Source organism: the organism of the source record quoted next, unplaced genomic scaffold (assembly GCF_019419815.1).
Source record: "Pyrus x bretschneideri cultivar Hongxiangsu unplaced genomic scaffold, Pyrus_bretschneideri_v1 Contig11, whole genome shotgun sequence".
In the NCBI taxonomy this organism is placed as follows: Eukaryota; Viridiplantae; Streptophyta; class Magnoliopsida; order Rosales; family Rosaceae; genus Pyrus; species Pyrus x bretschneideri.
In genome coordinates, this window is record NW_025999402.1 from 4,891,906 (window position 1) to 4,909,764 (window position 17,859).

The 17,859-nt window shown below is 37.8% G+C and overlaps 2 protein-coding genes and 1 long non-coding RNA gene across 3 annotated transcripts; all 3 read left to right on the forward strand.

Annotated features, from left to right (window-relative positions):
* Window positions 1-707: 707 nt before the first annotated feature.
* Window positions 708-2,363, forward strand: LOC103938611 (RING-H2 finger protein ATL74-like). Its single transcript, XM_009348634.3, has one exon. It carries the CDS (start codon window positions 1,587-1,589, stop codon window positions 2,181-2,183), a length of 597 nt encoding a protein of 198 aa, XP_009346909.1. The 5' UTR covers window positions 708-1,586; the 3' UTR covers window positions 2,184-2,363.
* Window positions 2,364-3,369: 1,006 nt separating this feature from the next.
* LOC125473155 lies at window positions 3,370-8,739 on the forward strand. Its single transcript, XR_007255038.1, has 3 exons — window positions 3,370-3,465; window positions 5,307-5,375; window positions 5,561-8,739. It is a non-coding gene; the product is annotated as an uncharacterized LOC125473155 (long non-coding RNA).
* A 4,494-nt stretch (window positions 8,740-13,233) lies between these two features.
* LOC103961210 (probable serine/threonine-protein kinase PBL1) lies at window positions 13,234-16,851 on the forward strand. The gene is made up of 5 exons (XM_009373741.3): window positions 13,234-13,488; window positions 14,297-14,984; window positions 15,212-15,469; window positions 15,724-15,843; window positions 15,991-16,851. Exons 2-5 carry the CDS (start codon window positions 14,340-14,342, stop codon window positions 16,618-16,620), a joined length of 1,653 nt encoding a protein of 550 aa, XP_009372016.2. The 5' UTR covers window positions 13,234-13,488; window positions 14,297-14,339; the 3' UTR covers window positions 16,621-16,851.
* Window positions 16,852-17,859: the final 1,008 nt, after the last annotated feature.

Genomic DNA, 17,859 nt, shown 5'->3' on the forward strand with positions numbered 1-17,859 from the left:
AATACGGCACGATATATATGGTCAAGTGGAGTCTTGTAGTTAGGGCTTGAATTTTTAATTTCCGCTTTATAGATTACCTACCTTTGAAAGGAATTGTTTTGTTTTTATTTTTGTGCCAAATGATATACAAGAGACTAGAGAGGATGAATTGAACCTCATGTTCATGACATAAACACTGTCAACCAATTTGGACAACCATGTCTAGAAGGATTATAGCTTGTAAACCAATTTGAAAATTCAAGCAGTCAATCTTTAGACACTTCTGATGAAGAAGCTGTATTTTTAATACATGCTAACTCAGGATATTTTTTCATGCCACGCATTCGCTTGATTATTACTCTCCGAATAAAGGTCTTGTTACAGTTACAACTATAAGAATCATGCAAAAGAGACATGTTATGAACGAGAAAGACAAGTTAAAATGATAAGCAAGAGAATCTAATACCATGGACCTAAGAGGAAATGTTTGTGTCCGAAGGAATTATGAGAACAATTGAAGTATACATATCTAGGTGATGGTGGAAAATCCACAATAGATATTTGCAAAAACTAGGAGATGCAATGCAAGTAGGTCACCATGTTTTAGGTTAAAGTAACCTTTAAAAACTAGGTCGAAAGAACAGTCGTTCATATACATCCAAACCCTAACAACATCAGTTCAAGGGTGTGACCAGAGGTATCTTTTGCCTGCAGCACAGGAGGGAAAAGGCCTACACATCTGTACCCGGTGATGTCAAAAGTAACGTACCACCGAATGGAATATTGGCAACAAAATTTTCCACGGTGCCTGAAGCTGCATCAAAACGGGATCATGCATCCAACAGTTTGTCATTGGTTGAAACCATATAGGTATTACTTGGCTCTATTTACAGCTGCACAACATGTGATTAAGAGCAGATTATTGGAAGTAATCAAGGGTTTATTAAACTCTTAATCATGATTAGGTAGCTAAAGATGTCACAAAGTACCTCCCTTTTCCCCAACTTTATATCCTTCCATTAATATTCAATGCACATCTCCATACACTAAACCACTTAACCCCCTTCAGACCCTACAGCTGCCGGATGTGCATTTAGCCCATCCCCCATGCCCTCTTTTTCTATACAAAAAGACACCCCACAGCCTCTCAACATGTCGTCCATCCTAGTATTATTTTCGCTCAAAGTCGTTTAACTTCATAATTCTGATAGGATACTCCGAACTGGTATGGTCGCCTCCGTTCCTTTACTGTGAGCTGGTATGTCACCTTATCTTATTTACATTACTGAAAGAAGAATCCTGGTCCTTTTTTCTCCTCTTGATTCTTGACAAGTATGAATTTTAGCGGCGAAACGGTAAGTCCGTCAAGCTGCTCTTCGATCCATTTCGCCAGGACCAGCTAAAAAGGGGTCTCTGATTCGGATAACATCCACTCGCATAAACAAAATAAAAATATGCTCTCTCCATGTCCTTTTCTAGCTGGAATCTTCACAACAATTCTGTGACTTAAAACAACAACACAACCCTTTCCTGTTCTTCCCAGAACTCTCCAACTGAAAATCCCTCCACTTCATCTCTTCTTTTTACTTTCTTCCCTTTCTTCAACCATGCATCGATATCTCCTCGGAACAGAGGTTAACACGGCGGCGCCGTTGTCCAATGGAAGAGCCGCCGATTCGTACGTTAGCGAGGCCAAGTTCGACACCAACATGGTGATCATATTGGCTGCCTTATTGTGTGCTTTGATATGCGCACTTGGTCTCAATTCGTTCGTCCGCTGCGCCCTTCGTTGCAGCCGCAGGTTCGCTCTCGAGACGCCGGAGCAGGTGGCTGAGCAGTTGGCCGCCACCGGCTTGAAGAAGAAGCATTTAAGGCAAATCCCAATTGCGGTGTACGGCTCCGGCGTGAATATTCCGGCCACCGAATGCCCTATCTGTCTTGCGGAGTTCGAAGACGGAGAAAAAGTTCGAGTCTTGCCGAAATGCCATCACGGATTCCACGTGAGGTGCATAGACACGTGGCTTTTGTCGCACTCGTCGTGCCCGAATTGTCGGCATTCGCTGCTGAGTACTAGCTCTGCTGTTGCGGCTGCAGATTCAAATCAAGAAGCTAATGCGGCGGCGGAGGGGTCATCGGCAGCAGCCACCAACGAGTCCAGCCAGCAAGGTGGCAGAGTAGTCGTAGTGGTTGAGCAGGGGAGTTGAACTTTGCCAATTGGCCAAAAGTCGTAAATTTTTATTGTTCTATGAAAATTATGGATCTAATTTTGTGGAGGCCAATCAGCAATTAGGAAATAATGGGAGTTTTTTACTTTTATTTATTTTGTATATCATTCAAAGAGCAATATGAGTTCATATCACCATGATGAACTGTCTTCTGGTGCACTTCTCTGATCATATGTGTATTTCAGTTGATAATTAATCAAATCAAAAATCAAATGAACCAATGTTTATAAAGATTTACAAATTCATAGTCAATTTTTAATTAAACAAAGTTTGCGGGCAGAACCTTCGACAGGTTTGGAAGTTCTCATATAGGGTTAAGCACTAAGGTCAGTGAGATCAAAATATACAAGGATCACATTCTTTTGCAAGTGGTTTATGGATGACGTGTCTATGCACCAAATTTTTCTTGAATTGAAGGAACACTAAACAATGAATGAAATGGACACTAAACTGCATTGTATGTTAATTATTTAGTCATATCGTGGTCCAATTATACATTTATAGGATGGTAAGTTGGAACGGACTTTATTCCCATCACCATAAATTATCCGAGTGAGGATCCTCACCTGATCCTTTTTGTGAGGATTTCGGTGATTCTTAAATTACATTCGCTCATTGTACATCATGCGGTCAAATATTATTGTAAATTTTTTTTATTTAAAATTGAATATAAACAATACCTGACGAAAATTGACCACACGATATATGATGAACGGATGTGATTGGAGGATTCCCGAGATCCTCACAAAGAGGATCCTCTCTCAAATTATTTCAAAGCCAACCGATCCACGACTAAAAGTGGAGCTCCTCTATAACAACCTGTCCCGAATTTTACGGAACGAAACGGGTATTTTCGTATTTTCATTTGGGTTGTGGGATTCTTGTTTGAAATATTGTTTTTGGTATTAAATGGTGTGCCCAAGGGGCCCACTTCTGAATTTTTGGTTCCCCCAGCCATTTTTTCTTTCTCCCTTGTTGGACTTGAGAGCTCACTCTCTCTCACACACTCACCCTCTCTTTCTCTCGGACTCTCTCCCTCACCCCGATTCACTCACACATCCACACACCCAAATCAAGGAAAGCAACGGCGACGACAACACCACCACGTCCACCGTGGTAGCACTCTCCTTCTCCCTTGTCTCTATGAAGAAACGGGAAACCCATAGGACACCCATAGGACACCCAAACCCAAACTCCGGCGAGCCCAGTGGGTTTCAAGCAAGGAAACGGCCACCTCCGGCCATTCCACGACAATTAGGAGGTAACAAATCTTTCCCTCTCATCTTTATTTCATTTTGGTACCTAGATCAAGTCCTAGGTGTGAGCAGTGACGTCAACCAGAGCTCGAGAGGCTCCAGCCTCATTCTCCAGCGAGAACAAGTAGCCAAGGCCTTTGGGCCAAGGAACCTAGGGTCTTTGGCCCGCTAAACCCTTAGCCCAAGAACAAAGGGCTTCGACCTGTGAGCTTTGAACCCAACCCAAACCCTTTTTATTTTTATTTATTTTGTTTTCTTTTAAAAACCCAAAAACAATCGGGCCAGGCTTCAAGCCCAGCGTATTTGAAAACCCTTTAACCCTTTCGAACCCAGGCCTTAAGGCCGTGTGGGATTAAGTCTTCGGGCCTTTGCATCTGAGCTTAAACCCTTTGCAGCCTAAAAACCCTTTGAAACAGGCTTTCGGGGCCATGTGGAAGTTGGGCCTTTGCACCTGTGTAAATTGAACCCAACCCAGTGAGAGATAGGACCTTGGACCATCTAATCTGGACATCCGGCCCAGTAATCTCAAGCTCAACCCAGTCTGACTCGAACCAGTGACCTGTTAACCGATTTGGATATGTTGAACGTAGACTTGGTCAATGTTGACCGTTGACTTTGACTGGTCAAAGTTGACTTTTTCGGGTTTCGTTCGGGACCCTTTCTAGGCTAATTTCGATGTCCTAAATCCGTTTTTTATATCTATTTTCCCAAATTCAATCGTTTAAATATAGTTTTTGTAATTGGACCCTTTATGTGCTTAGGGGCAATTATGGTAGTGTTTCCAGCTTCGCTAGTTTGCGTGACTCTTCGGCGGTGAAATATCTATGAGTGGACCCTTTCTAAAATGCATTTTTAATAGTAGAAATGCATACATTAAAAGCATGATTTAATGATTACGTTTTATGAGATATTATGCTTATTGAGAATATTTTGAATTACCATATTTTATCGAATTTATGTTCTTTGTAGTATATATGATGGATGACTATATACTACTTATGAACATGTTTTGACACACTTCTTTATAGTATAGATGATGGATGACTTTATACTATGAAGATGTTTTGAAATATATGTACTTATTTTTGGAAAGACTATGTTCAATGGTTTTGTGCTTATCTTGTGACATCCCACATCGCCCAGGGAAGTGATCCTTAAATGTATATTCCCATCCCTACCTAGCACGAGGCCTTTTGGGAGCTCACTGGCTTCGGGTTCTATAGGAACTCCGAAGTTAAGCGAGTAGCGCGCGAGAGCACTCCCAGGATGGGTGACCCATCGGGAAGTTCTTGTGTGAGTTCCCAGAAACAAAACCGTGAGGGCGTGGTCGGGGCCCAAAGCGGACAATATCGTGCTACGGTGGTGGAGCAGGCCCGGGAAGTGGTTCCACCCGGGCCGGGATGTGACATTGGTATCAGAGCTTATCCTTGGCCGGAAATGTGCCGACAAGGACGTCGGGCCCCTAAGGGGGGTGGATTGTGACATCCCACATCGCCCAGGGAAGTGATCCTTAATGTGCTTATCTAGTGGTCACTATTCCGCCATAGGCAAGGGATATGGTTGTTGGTTGTGGGCCAGGAGAAATAATCTCTGGCTTCAGGCGCGGAGACATAGTAACTGGCATTGGGGCGGGAGATATTGTTATTGGATACCACTATTTAACACACTATATACGAGATATGTTTCATGAAAGGTTTTATGGCATGCTAGGGTTTCGGAAAAATCTATTACATATTACACTATTGAATTTCCATAAAACTTTGGGGATTAGTATGTTGATAACTGTTTCAATATTTTATATATATATCAACTTGGTCAACTCATGTTTGTTTTGCGCCCCCTCAAGACTTAGATTCGAGGCGTACAATCCCGGCATCAAGGCACTCCCGCATTGGCATCTTCGAATCCTCTCGGTGTAGGACCCATCACTCTATTCATTCAAATTTTATATTATTTCCTTTCTAGTGTCTTGAATTAATTGTATGCTTTGAACACCTTCATCATTTGCATATTAATTATATTTAAATTTATAAGTATTGTTTATATTTATTAGTTCTCATGCATCCTAATATGGCTTCGTCATCTTCGGGTGTCTGGCAGCATGTACCTACCCTGGTATTCGGGGAATATCAGGATCGGGCGTGTCATCATCCCTTCATCTTTGTACTTCAAATCAAAAACTTCTATCACCAGGTTATGTGCAAGAGGATCTCCTCCCTTATATCTGCTTGGCTTTCTTTAGATTTTTTCTTTCCAAAGTAAAAATATCAAGACAAGTAGAGCATTCATTCCTGAAAAATCAAAAATTGTAATCTTTCAAACTGATCTTATACACCTTGGCAATAATAAGTGCTGAGTTTAACACTTGTTAACTAGTTTTTAGTCTATTGTTATGTTTCTTCTTAATGTTGAAAGAGATCCTAAGTTCGAATCTCATTTTTCATTGATAAATGAAAAACGCAGCTACAGAGTATCTCAAAAATTGATGAAGCTGAATATTGGGTCGTTTAAATGTAATTTTGATGTGGCATGGGACGAATAAAGGGGTGTTGTGGTGTTAGAGTGGTGATTCGGAATGATAGCGGTGACTTTGTGGCAGCTATGGCAACTAGGCATGTCACTATTTCCTCTCCTCAACTAGCCGACACTATGGCAGCTAAGGATGCGATTTTTTTGGTCAAGGAGAGGCAACTACGAGCTGCAGTGTTTGAAGGTGATGCGTTGCTTATTATGGTAGCCCAACAACATGATGGTCATGAGGACTTTTCGCCGTTCGGAATATTCTAAATGATACTCGATCGTTGATTCATTCATTGCCTCAGTGGAAGATTGGTTACAAGGGAAGGGAGATGAAGAAAGTGGTGCATAGATTAGCACGAATGAGTCTGAGTAGTGAGAATTCTATTCTTTGGTTTGAAGAACCTCCTGATCTAATTGTGGACCTTCTCTTTGAGGATAGTTTTTCTTAATTTGTTTGGCGTGGGACATTTTTTTCCCTTCAACTGGGTTAAAATCCCAGATAAGGTTTTTATCGAGGCCCAATGTATGCACCCTATCATCATTGATTGTACGTATTCTCTTCTTTATCGAATATCGTACCTTTTCTAAAAAAAAAGCTACACCTAAACTTGAACACAAAGGAGACAATATTTCAAACCAATTATGTGTTAACAGAAGCATAAGTCAAAACGCATGACAAAAAGTGATGAGCTTCGGATATCATCCCAATTTGGCATCACCCTCCAAATTAGGATTTCATGAGCTTTGTCCTCTAATCTTGGTCTTTTTACTTTATGTGCAAATAACTTACGTGCACCTAGAATGTCAAAATATTAGTATCACAAACAAATCATGCACTTTCATGTGAGTAAAAAGTTAACAAATAAAAGAATGTTATACGTTTCAGATATCTTGTCAAATAAAACGTCAAATTGACAACATCACAAGTAAATCAATTTCCCTCCAAAGTTGCAAACTAGGGTTTTGTGAGCTTATTCCTCTAAACCCATTTGGGTTTATTTGAGCCGTGAATAATGGTCCATTCACTTAAGAAAGTTGCATGGATGACTCAATTACTGCTGTAAATAGCGGATCCTAGTCCTCTATGATTGCAAGTTATGCCAAGGACAGAGTGAGAAAACTGACATTTTGTAAGGTCTCCTTGTAACAGCAATAAGTGAACCATGGTCTATGGACCGCCACTATTTGTGCCTACTCGTCATGTACCACTTCTTAGTAGGTACTTGTATCGAAGGAAAACCATTCATCAATTGGAGAGGTGCATGGCTATGGATCTGACGTGATAAGTCAGGGCTAAAGGGGAAGAAATGGATGGTTTATTCACTTCTTCTTGTTTTGGGGTAGATGTAACACAAAATCATGTAAAATCATGTGACGTGTATAGATCATCTAATAGAGTGTACTGAGTGAGCAAAAAGAGTTGGTAGATTCATGCTGATCACAATAAAAATGAGTGAAAACAAGATTAGCAGTAAATATACAATTCTTTTTATAGTCGACTGACCGCATTTGCTTTAAAGTGTAGTAAGTTTTTTTACTGTATATCTATAATTGTAAGGTTAAAGTATTAACAATACTAATAATATCAATTACGTATCCACACATTAAAAAGTGTAGTTAATCACATTGTAAAAAAATTCGTTAAATATTTTCGGAATGGGAATAAAATCACATATTATAGTTATTTGTTACTCTTGTAAGATAAAGTATAATATGAGTGAGAATATTATATGATTTCTCTACAAGTTTAGTACATTCTTGTATGATCAAATATGTGTATCATTTGACATGATATGGGGGATAAAATAAGAGATATGAGAGTTCCTTTTTGGTAAAAGCAGTCCACCAGGAAAAGAAGTAGGTTTCATTTTGCAAGTGTTTTTAAACGATTGAAAATTGTTTCAAAAACATTTTCTTAAAAAACACTTACAATAATTTAAAAGCATTTGTGAGACGAGCAAATACATAAGACAATCCCTATCACTTTCTCAAGGCCCAAGTTTATGAAACCCATAACACATGGCCCAAACCAACATAATTTCTTCCTCTAAAAGAAGTGGCTTTTCGAAGAATTCAAATTATGGGACAACGGCTAGTAAAATCCACGAGATGTCGCCAAGCAGATCCACCTCTTCAGCGCCGCTCGTCTTTCTTCATCATGCAAGCAAAGGAGCAGCAAGCATTCAAAATCAAAGTTCAAGCCAAATGCAAGAACTTCGATTTCAAATTTAAATCGACACAAATCGTGCCCGCTTGGAAGCTCCACCGAATCTCGATTTCCCTCAAGCTTCGCAAATTTTTTCTCAGAGTGAATTCAGAATCCACAGTTCATCAAACAAAAAAGAATCCAGAATTCGTAGCATCAATTTCTCGGCGGCAGCAACATCATCAGCAGCAGAAACAATCCTTGAAATCCAAACTCAGAATTTTCAAGAAATTAATTATTCACCGCTCTAAGAAGCCTCGGTGCCCAGAAGCTGAATCCACTGTATATCGACTGAAACAGTTTGCTTATGAGGTATGCGTGAATCACAGTTTAACACGTATACATTTTTTATTTATTTTGTTTAGTTTGGTTGTGTTGCTACTTCTAATGGTTGGCTTAAATAATTATCTAAAGTATTGTGGAGAACTTGTTTGGGATTGTATTCGGATGGCTTGGAACTTTGCACGGATGGCCTAAGTTCTTAATTTGATTCACTTATTGTTTCACAGCACTTTGTTACAACAAGATTTTATGAGGATTTTGAGTGCTTATATCTTGGTGTTTATTTGTGAGATGTGATTTGATATCCGGTATTTCTTTTCGGGCAAAAGATTATGTAGAGGATTTGCTTTACAACTGTAATTGAGTGCACAATTGACCGACTTAACACATTGTTCTAATTAACTGACTTAACACAGTGTTTTAATACGAGTCAAAAGGTTGTCTTGAAATTTGAAAAATAAAGTGAGAGAATAATGGCTAAAATGTTGCTCTCCTAACTCTCGACATCTCGCATAATTAGATTACCTCCTGTCTATAAAAAAGAGTCTAATTCCTCTAAAATGAGTTGAGTTCCTAAATTCGTGCAGATTCATTTTTTTTTAACAAACGATATTATTTATCCTAAGAGAGTGAGGGAGTAGCTAAGCATCACAATGAGCTAACGATAATGTGATTCAAACTTGCCTTTAGCGAAAATCAAACCTAAAACTTCTCATTTATAAATAAAAAGAAATACTTTTATACCATAGTAGTAAGTGACTACTTTAGTTGAGATTAGGGGTTAATGGACACTCATTATCTCGTTCAAAACTTTTTCATGGTGTGACATTATTGGAGGCTTGCACACTTTTAGGTCAACAAGACTGAACCTAAGTAAATGAGCTATCATAATAGGCCCATGTGAGTAATCATTGGACTCACATCGAACCGGCCCGCATTGGATCTTGAGTTGAGATGTGCCATTCGAAATCAAACCGAGATTGATTCAGCTTCCAAATCACAAAAGTGCTTTTCCAAAAGCACTCAACAATTTAATCATCACACATGTGCAAAAGAAATTTTTTTGGTTTGCTTTTTGTTTTGGTCAATAAACTTCTACTGATCCTCCATTTTTCCGGCCCTTAATAAGAATTCAAATATCATAAGATGATATTTTATGATAAATCCGTTAATCGTACATTTAAAGATTTATTGTATTCAAGTCACTTCAGATGTTTTACGTTACGTTTTATCATATTATTTCATATTCAGTTACCATGATTGAAATCTGTAATGACAACAATAATTCATTTCGCACAATACAAAAAATACGATATTTTAATTTCTTTTGTAAATATATTTATCAAAGTGTGTAACGAAATAAGGATTCAAATATCAGAAAATGATTTGTTATGATCAATTTGTTAATTGTATATTTAAAAATTCGTTGCATTCTAATCACTTAAGATACTTTACGTTTACATTACATTCGATCATATCGAATCACATTCAGCTATCGTAACTGAAATCGAGAGCCACTACAACAATTCTTTAATAGATCCAAATATTTTTGTCCAAGTCTCCAAGATCTAAAACTCCCAAAATCAAAAACCCCCAAATGTTTGAAATTTGAAAGTAGGGTTCATCATAATTGCACTTGATGATGATGACCAACCTTAAATGGTACACATATCAACAGTGTAAAGTGGCAAAGGGCCAGATGGGGCGCACACGGACCCACGTATGGGGTTGATGATATGGAATTACTCCTCCATGCGGCAGGCGCGTGACAATGCTCACCAATTAACTAAAATACAAAAAAGTACTGATGTCAGTGGGTTCTACGTGCTCTTTTTGTAGGCTGCACGTGGGCCGTCGATCTGCCCTACAGCTGCAGATCCGACGGTGGAATTTGCGAGTCAAAGACCCATCACCAAACTGGACACGTGCCCTTTTTAAAATACCAAATTAAAAATTTCAAAAACTTTGACTGGGATGTCACTTCAATCGAGGCGCTCTTCGTTGAAAATCGTGCTGAATCTTTGAATTTACCATTTTGGTCCTCTCTTTCAAATTGTGTTCGCACACATTAAAAAATAAAATGACCAAAACGCCCTCTGATTTGGTACAAGGAAGTGGGGTCTTTTCCCGGTCACGGATGGTGAAGTGCAATGTATCATTGGCAGTTAGACACGTAACCGTTTTCTTGACCGCAACACACGTGTCAATTGTTTTTTTCTTTTTTCTTTTTTTTTTAAATAAAAGAATTAGTTGTGGCTTCATCATGATACTCTTTCGAAGATGGGAAAGACTCACAGACATATTTTAGTATCTTTCTAACCATCATTGTGTGACTAACGACATAAATCGAATCCAAAATGAGTAATGGAGAATACTAGCTTAGAATTTACCTTCAACCACGGAACCGCCTCATTGTAATTGTACGATAATTTTGACCAAGGTTCATAATTATACAACTCAAGCATTTCCCAAGTAAAACTTTGACAAATTGTGGTCGACCACTTTCAACATCAATAGACGAAATAAGACATTTATTACCCATAGAAGTAAATCGCTTCAAAATGTTTTGTTTAAAAACATATTTGCTCGTAAGTGTTTTGTTAAAACTAATTTTATTAGCCTGTTTTGCCATTTTAATTCAAACACAAGGGGTTTTTTTTTTTTTTTTTGGGTATTACGTGTCTATGACCTTAAAATCATTTTTAAGTTTCGACGTTATAATATTGTTAGAACTTGGAAGTGATTTTAGTTAGCAGAAAGCAACTTCAACTCTTGAATTAGTAATCCTAAATAAATAATAAAAATCAGTCAAGAATTTATAGTAAGTTTTTGTTGGTATGAGTGAAAGTCAGAATCTAAGACAGGCTGATCCTTAATTATACCACAAATTGTTGGTTGCTTTGGTATGATAAAGGAGAGTTCAAAAACCAAGAACAATTTGTTCAAAAACAAATAAAATTTATGATTCAAAGGTGAATTTCTTAGAGTTTCTCCAATGGAAAAATGTAAATTTGAGATACAAAAATTATATTTACATCCCATTTTACATTTTTAGAGATATAAAAATAATATTTACATCCCATTTTACATTTTCAAAATATTTTGCTTCTTACATTGAAGATGTCCTAATACACTTCTAGAGGAAGACAAAGTTTATTGATGCAAATAAAACTCATTTTCCTCAAGGCTTGTATTTAATCCATATTCAAATATGAGCTCAAAAGTTATGGTCATTTTCTTTCCCAACTTTAAAAAAGTTCTAAGCACAAAAGTTACGGTCTAATGGTATTCATCTTTTTGTAAGTGGAAGATTTTAAGTTTGATGCTTGTCAAAGGTGACAAATGTCACAATCCCGGGCTCAACTCCACCGTAGCACGATATTGTCTGCTTTAGGCCCCGACAATGCCCTCACGATTTTGTTTCTGGGAACTCACACGAGAACTTCCCAGTGGGTCACCCATTCTGGAAGTGCTCTTGCGCGAACTCGTTTAACTTCGGAGTTTCGATGAACTCCGAAGTCAGTGAGCTCCCAAAAGGCCTCGTGCTAGGTAAAGATGGGAATATACATATAAGGCTTAGATGATCCACTCCCCTGGGCAATGTGAGATGTTACATCAAAGGCTAATTTGAATTACATTATTGCTAACCTATTGTGAGATTTAATTTACTCTTCTATCTTTTTAATGTAAGTAATATAGTTTTCTTGACCGCACGACACGTGTCAATTGGTTTTTTCTTTTTTTCTTTTTAAAGAAAAGAATTAGTTGTGGTTTCGTCATGATAGTCTTTCGAAGGTCGGGAAGACTTATAAAGACATTTCAATCTCTTTCTAACCACCATCATATGACTCACTAAGGCCAAAAATCGAATCCAAAATCAATAATGTAAAATACTAGCCTAGAATTTACCTTCAACTACCGAACCACCTCATTGTGATTGTAAGATAATTTTGACCAAGGTTCATAATTATACAACTCAAGCATTTCCCAAGTCAAACTTCGACAAATCATGGTCGGCCACTTTCAACATCAATAGACGAAATACGATAATTTATGGATTTATTACTCTTAATTAAACCACAAATTGTTGGTTGCTTTGGTATGATAAAGGCGAGTTCAAAAACCAAGAACAATTTGTTCAAAAACAAATAAAATTTATGATTCAAAGGTGAATTCTTAGAGTGTTTCCACTGGAAAAATGCAAAATTGAGATACAAAAATTATATTTACATCCCGTTTTACATTTTCAAAATATTTTGCTTCTTACATTGAAGATGTCCTAATACACTTCTAGAGGAAGACAAAGTTTATTGATGCAAATAAAACTCATTTTCCTCAAGGCTTGTATTTAATCCATATTCAAATATGAGCTCAAAAGTTATGGTCATTTTCTTTCCCAACTTTAAAAAAGTTACGAGCACAAAAGTTATGGTCTAATGATATTCATCTTCAATTGTAAATTAGAAATCTTAGATTCGATACTCGTCTAATGTGGCAAAAGCTAATTTGAACCAAATATTGCTAACCTATTGTGAGATTTAGCTCACTCTTCTACCTTTTTAATGTAAATAATATAGTTTATTTTCATAAATAAAAAAAACAAAAAAAAAACCACAAGGAGCAATCTAAACGATGTTCTAGGTGCATGACATTTCCAATCTCCATATAACTCTCATTGATTCAAGGGTAAAATCGTCAAAATAATTAGAAATCCAATTCTGCTGTTTTAGGATAATTAAATAATGGTTTATGGTAGGTTTGACCATTGCTCATTGGGCTCCCTTCCTTTTTTGAGACTCTCTCTCTCTCTCCTCTCTCTCTCTCTCTCTCTCAATTCCAATATTCCCAAAACTTCTTTTGTCTACTTTTCTCTCCCTCTCTAAAATCTATCTCATTTCCCTCGCCTTTCCCAATCTGCTTTCTTTGACTTGTTTGAGGCCTTTTCTCCTCCAAAATCCAAGTCACAGATTCCAATTTGTCCAGCATTTCTCTCAATCCATTTGAAGCTGCATGAAACCTGGTAATTTTTTGTATTTTTTTTTTTAATTTTGGTTTTAAATTGTTTATGTATATTCAATTCCCTGTTCTCTTTGCTCTTTGAAAGCTTGAAAATGTGAATTTTTGGTGGGTTTTTTTCCCGTCTGCCTGAGATTTTCTCGAGAAAATTCTGGGCACGTGTGCTGTGGATTCATTTGTCTGTTACTTGTTTTGTTGGTATGCTGCTGATTTGAGTATATTGTACAAATGGGTAATTTTGTTTCAGCTCCTTGCTGATTATCCAATTGTGATTGATTGGTTTTTGTCTAATTTTGGGGTTTTTTTATGGATCTAGGCTGGGAATTTTTGTGATTTTTAATGGGTAATTTGTCAATTTTCGAAAGGAGCAAGAATTGATTAATGGGTTTATAGTTTGATTCCATGGGAGTTGAAATTTAGTAGAAAAATTGTTCATTGGTGATGGAGAATATTATGTAATTTGCAAGTAGGCATTTGGGAGATTTAGGTATTTAAGTGATGTGATTTAGATTTCCACTCATCCAAATTATGCAGTGGAATGCATCTGTTTCAGAACCTTACTGTATAATTGGATCCCTCAATTATTGTTGCTTTATTATTATTATTTTTTTTCCTGGAGAAGATGCATATTCCATCTATCAGTCAATTTAATTGGCTTCTTTTGTTTCGAATTTGATATCTGCTCATCCAGCCTAACATTGTTCCTGGACATGACTCTTTTTATGTTCTTTTCGTAGAGTTGTGATTGGTTCGTTGGTTTTGTTTTCGCTCACATAAGCTAACATCATGTTCACTTTGTTTCTCTATCACAGCAAGTTAGGCCACCTGCACGCAGAAAAGAGTTTTGAACATAAAATGGGGTGCTTCACAGGTTTGAAGAGCAAGAAGAAGAAGTCTGAGCAGACTTTTCATATTAAACGTGTCCCGAAGGAGCAAAAACCAACTACGTTGCCTGAACCCAAGACCCGGTCATTGCAGTCTGCACCGCCGAGTTTTAGGAACAGAGTGAAACCTATTCAACCAGCTAATAGAGTCGTCAGCAATAGAGCACGGGCATTATCAGCGCCATCGACCCTTGATGCGGCAGACCAAGACGATTTATCCGAATATGAAGAACCGGAAGACTCAAAGTACCGGTCAGGAACAGTGAAGGAACAATTGTCACCGGTTCCCCAACCTCTTCCTCTCCCATCACCCCAGGTTGCTGCTGCACTGCGGACTACAGGAAGTTTTAAGTCGGTGACTAATAGCGGCTCTCTCTATGCTTCTGGACCATTGCCACTGCCTCCTACAGCAGCACTACCAACTGGAACACTACCTGCCGGAACACTACGGAACTTTTTGTATGAAGAAATAGCATCAGCATGCCACAACTTTTCTTCAGACCAATGCATGTCGGAAGGCCTTTCTTCTATTATATATAAGGCTTCCTTTGGAGATGATTCATCGAGTTCAAAGAAGTTTGAAGCTACTGTTACTCGCCTTCACCCGTCCACTCAGGTAAAAAATCAACATTCATTTTATTAGGATGAAGATTACAGATCGGATTTGTCATTCCCTTTTTCAAAACATGTTTTCACATCTATTCCTTGATTTCCATGCACTGTTTGATTATATGTCTCGTGCCATGGAACAAGGTAAATTAATCATGTTTTAGGATTTGCCTCTTGCTCGTACACTTCAGATTGTTTGCAAAATAATCTCACTTTCTTTTTTCTTCTTTTTAGGGTTTAAAGGAGTTCATAAATGAGATAAACACCCTTGCGACTTTGCAACATCCAAACCTTTGTAAGTTGCTTGGCTTCCATGCACGTGAGGGTTCGGAACAGAAAATGTTGGTGTATGAGAGGCTCAATCATGGAAGTTTAGACCGGCTTTTGTATGGAAGATCAGACAAGCCTCCAATAGACTGGAATACAAGAATGAAAATTGCTTTATGTGCTGCACAAGGTCTTACTTTCTTGCATGAAGAAGGGCCTTTCCAGGTAATTAGGACTTTTTCTTGAATCCGTTTTTTAAATGACAATTGAAATAAAGTGATGCGTGTATAAATGCACATGTAGCTGATATTGCTAGTTGCTCGTTAATTTAGTAAATGTTACTCTTTTTACGTTTTCACCTTAGTGTCAAAATGCTTGTAGTGTTTAGACGTTTTAAGTAACTCAGTCTTGTAAAAGATTATGTCATCACATGTATTCCTACATCTATGCGATGACTGATTTACCTCACATATCTACAGGCGATGTACTATGAATTTTCAACCGCCAACGTACAGATTGATAAAGATTTTAGTGCAAAGCTTTCAGGATATGGTTGTGTTGGCCAAATTCCGGAGGCAGAGATCTCTACTAATTCCGTTGTAAGTTCGTTGGTTCTGTTTCCATTTCAGATTAGCTATTAGTCTTCAAACCTTGTACGTAGGCACTAATTTCCCACACAGACTTACAATTTTAACATGATCTGATATATCTCTAAATGTGTAACCTTTCGTTTTATCATTATGCAGGCTGTGGCAAATCTATCAGTGGAGACACTCGAGAGAGGAATGCTCACTCCAAAAAGCAACGTCTGGAGTTTTGGGATTCTTCTTCTGGAACTACTCACTGGCCGGAGGAATTTAGACAGCCGTCATTCTAAGGAAGAAAGAAATTTAGTAAAGTGGAGCCGGCCTTTCTTAGCCGATGATTGCCGACTTTCACTAATCATGGATCCTCAGCTGAAAGGCCGCTTCCCATCCCAAGCAGCCAGAAGGGTGGCAGACATTGCACAGAAATGCCTTCAGAAGGACCCATCAGAAAGACCTACCATGAGAACCGTAGTTGAGCATCTCAAGATCATACAAGACATGAAGCACTCATGCAGGTTTCCATTGCAAGAGCCAGCATTTGCCGGAAAACACATGTCAAGATCACCCAGCCTTAACGGAATTCTTTACCCTGCGCCTCGGTTAAGTTTCTCTCCTTCACCACCATCAGCTGCCCGTCCATCCATTTCACCTACCAGACGACCTGCCCTGCTAATGTCTCTTCCTCCGCGTGCTTGCTCCTCCACCCTCACCTTTGAGGAGCTAGACCGGCAGGAAAGCCGGAAATCATCATCATCGACTGTTCCTAGGGCTAGTGTTGAGGGATTTTGATTGTTTATAATGTGCCCTTTTTATCATTTTATTTTTTAATTTGTTGTTCGTCGTGATTCAACACAATATATAGGAGATAAAAGATGTGATTCCACCTTACCGTCGTCTCGTCCGGCAGACGACGAAACAGCGAGGATGTCCTTTTGTAGATATGGTGCATGACTGGTTGTGCCGGGAACATCTAGTTTCCCTTTAGTCTACTACGAAATCCAATCAGTTCATTTCTCTTTTTGTCAAGCCTTCTCATCGTTTTAAGTTTTCCGGTTTTTTTTGTACATGATAGGGATTTTACCACTTGCAAAAGTAAGGATAAAAATATTTATAAGAGAACAAAGTTGTTGCAGTATAAATGGCTCAGGTAAGGTCGTTTTTTGCAGGGATTGAATGAATAATGTTTATTTAAACTAATTCTTAGCTAATTATTTGAAAACAAAGATTGGAAAAGGTTTCTTTTGAATTTAAAAACAATGAAAACGAATTTAATTAAACTGATTAAATAAATTGACAAAGAAAAACTAAAGAAAATAGTTTTGAAAATAAAGTTAAAAGCCTAGGGTTCCGCCGTTCTCTTAACAATCCTATGTAGTTTTATCAATTACTTATGAATTACACATGCAACTTTGAAGGTTAGGTTTTCCTTATGCATATTCTCCTCGTGATATTCACGTAAGAGGTAGGGTTTCAATCCGAATTGCATCTGATTACTTATCTAAACATCCTAATGGTAGCTAAGCAATAAGACATAGAGACAGTTCAAGCACAGTGATTAATAATTCAAAGTAAACATGCATAATATCATAAGCAATTGAATAAAGACTACATATTCATGCTAAGACTCAAAGCTTCGCCCTAGCAAACCGAAATTAGTTACGAACAACCATAAACAAAATATTATTAAAAATATGATAGAAAAAATCTTGAAAGGCTCTCTAAATTAGTGCGTGCGTTCTCTTCTATGTTGCCTAGAGAACCCTAATGGCTAAAAAATCTTATTTATACTATTACAAAATAAAATCCTACCTAGAAAAGGTATTGGAATAAAACTAGGAAACAAAATAAAATAATAAAACAGAAAATAAAAGATTTTCTATTTGAACTAAAATTCGGAGTTCTCAGAAAATTAGTCTTTTGACCGACCAAATAAACTCCGATTTGGTCCCAAAAGGTCTCTTTTGAAAGCTGAAGATGTCCCCTACAAATCCTCAAAAGGAATCTTCCTCAAAATATATCGTCTTGACT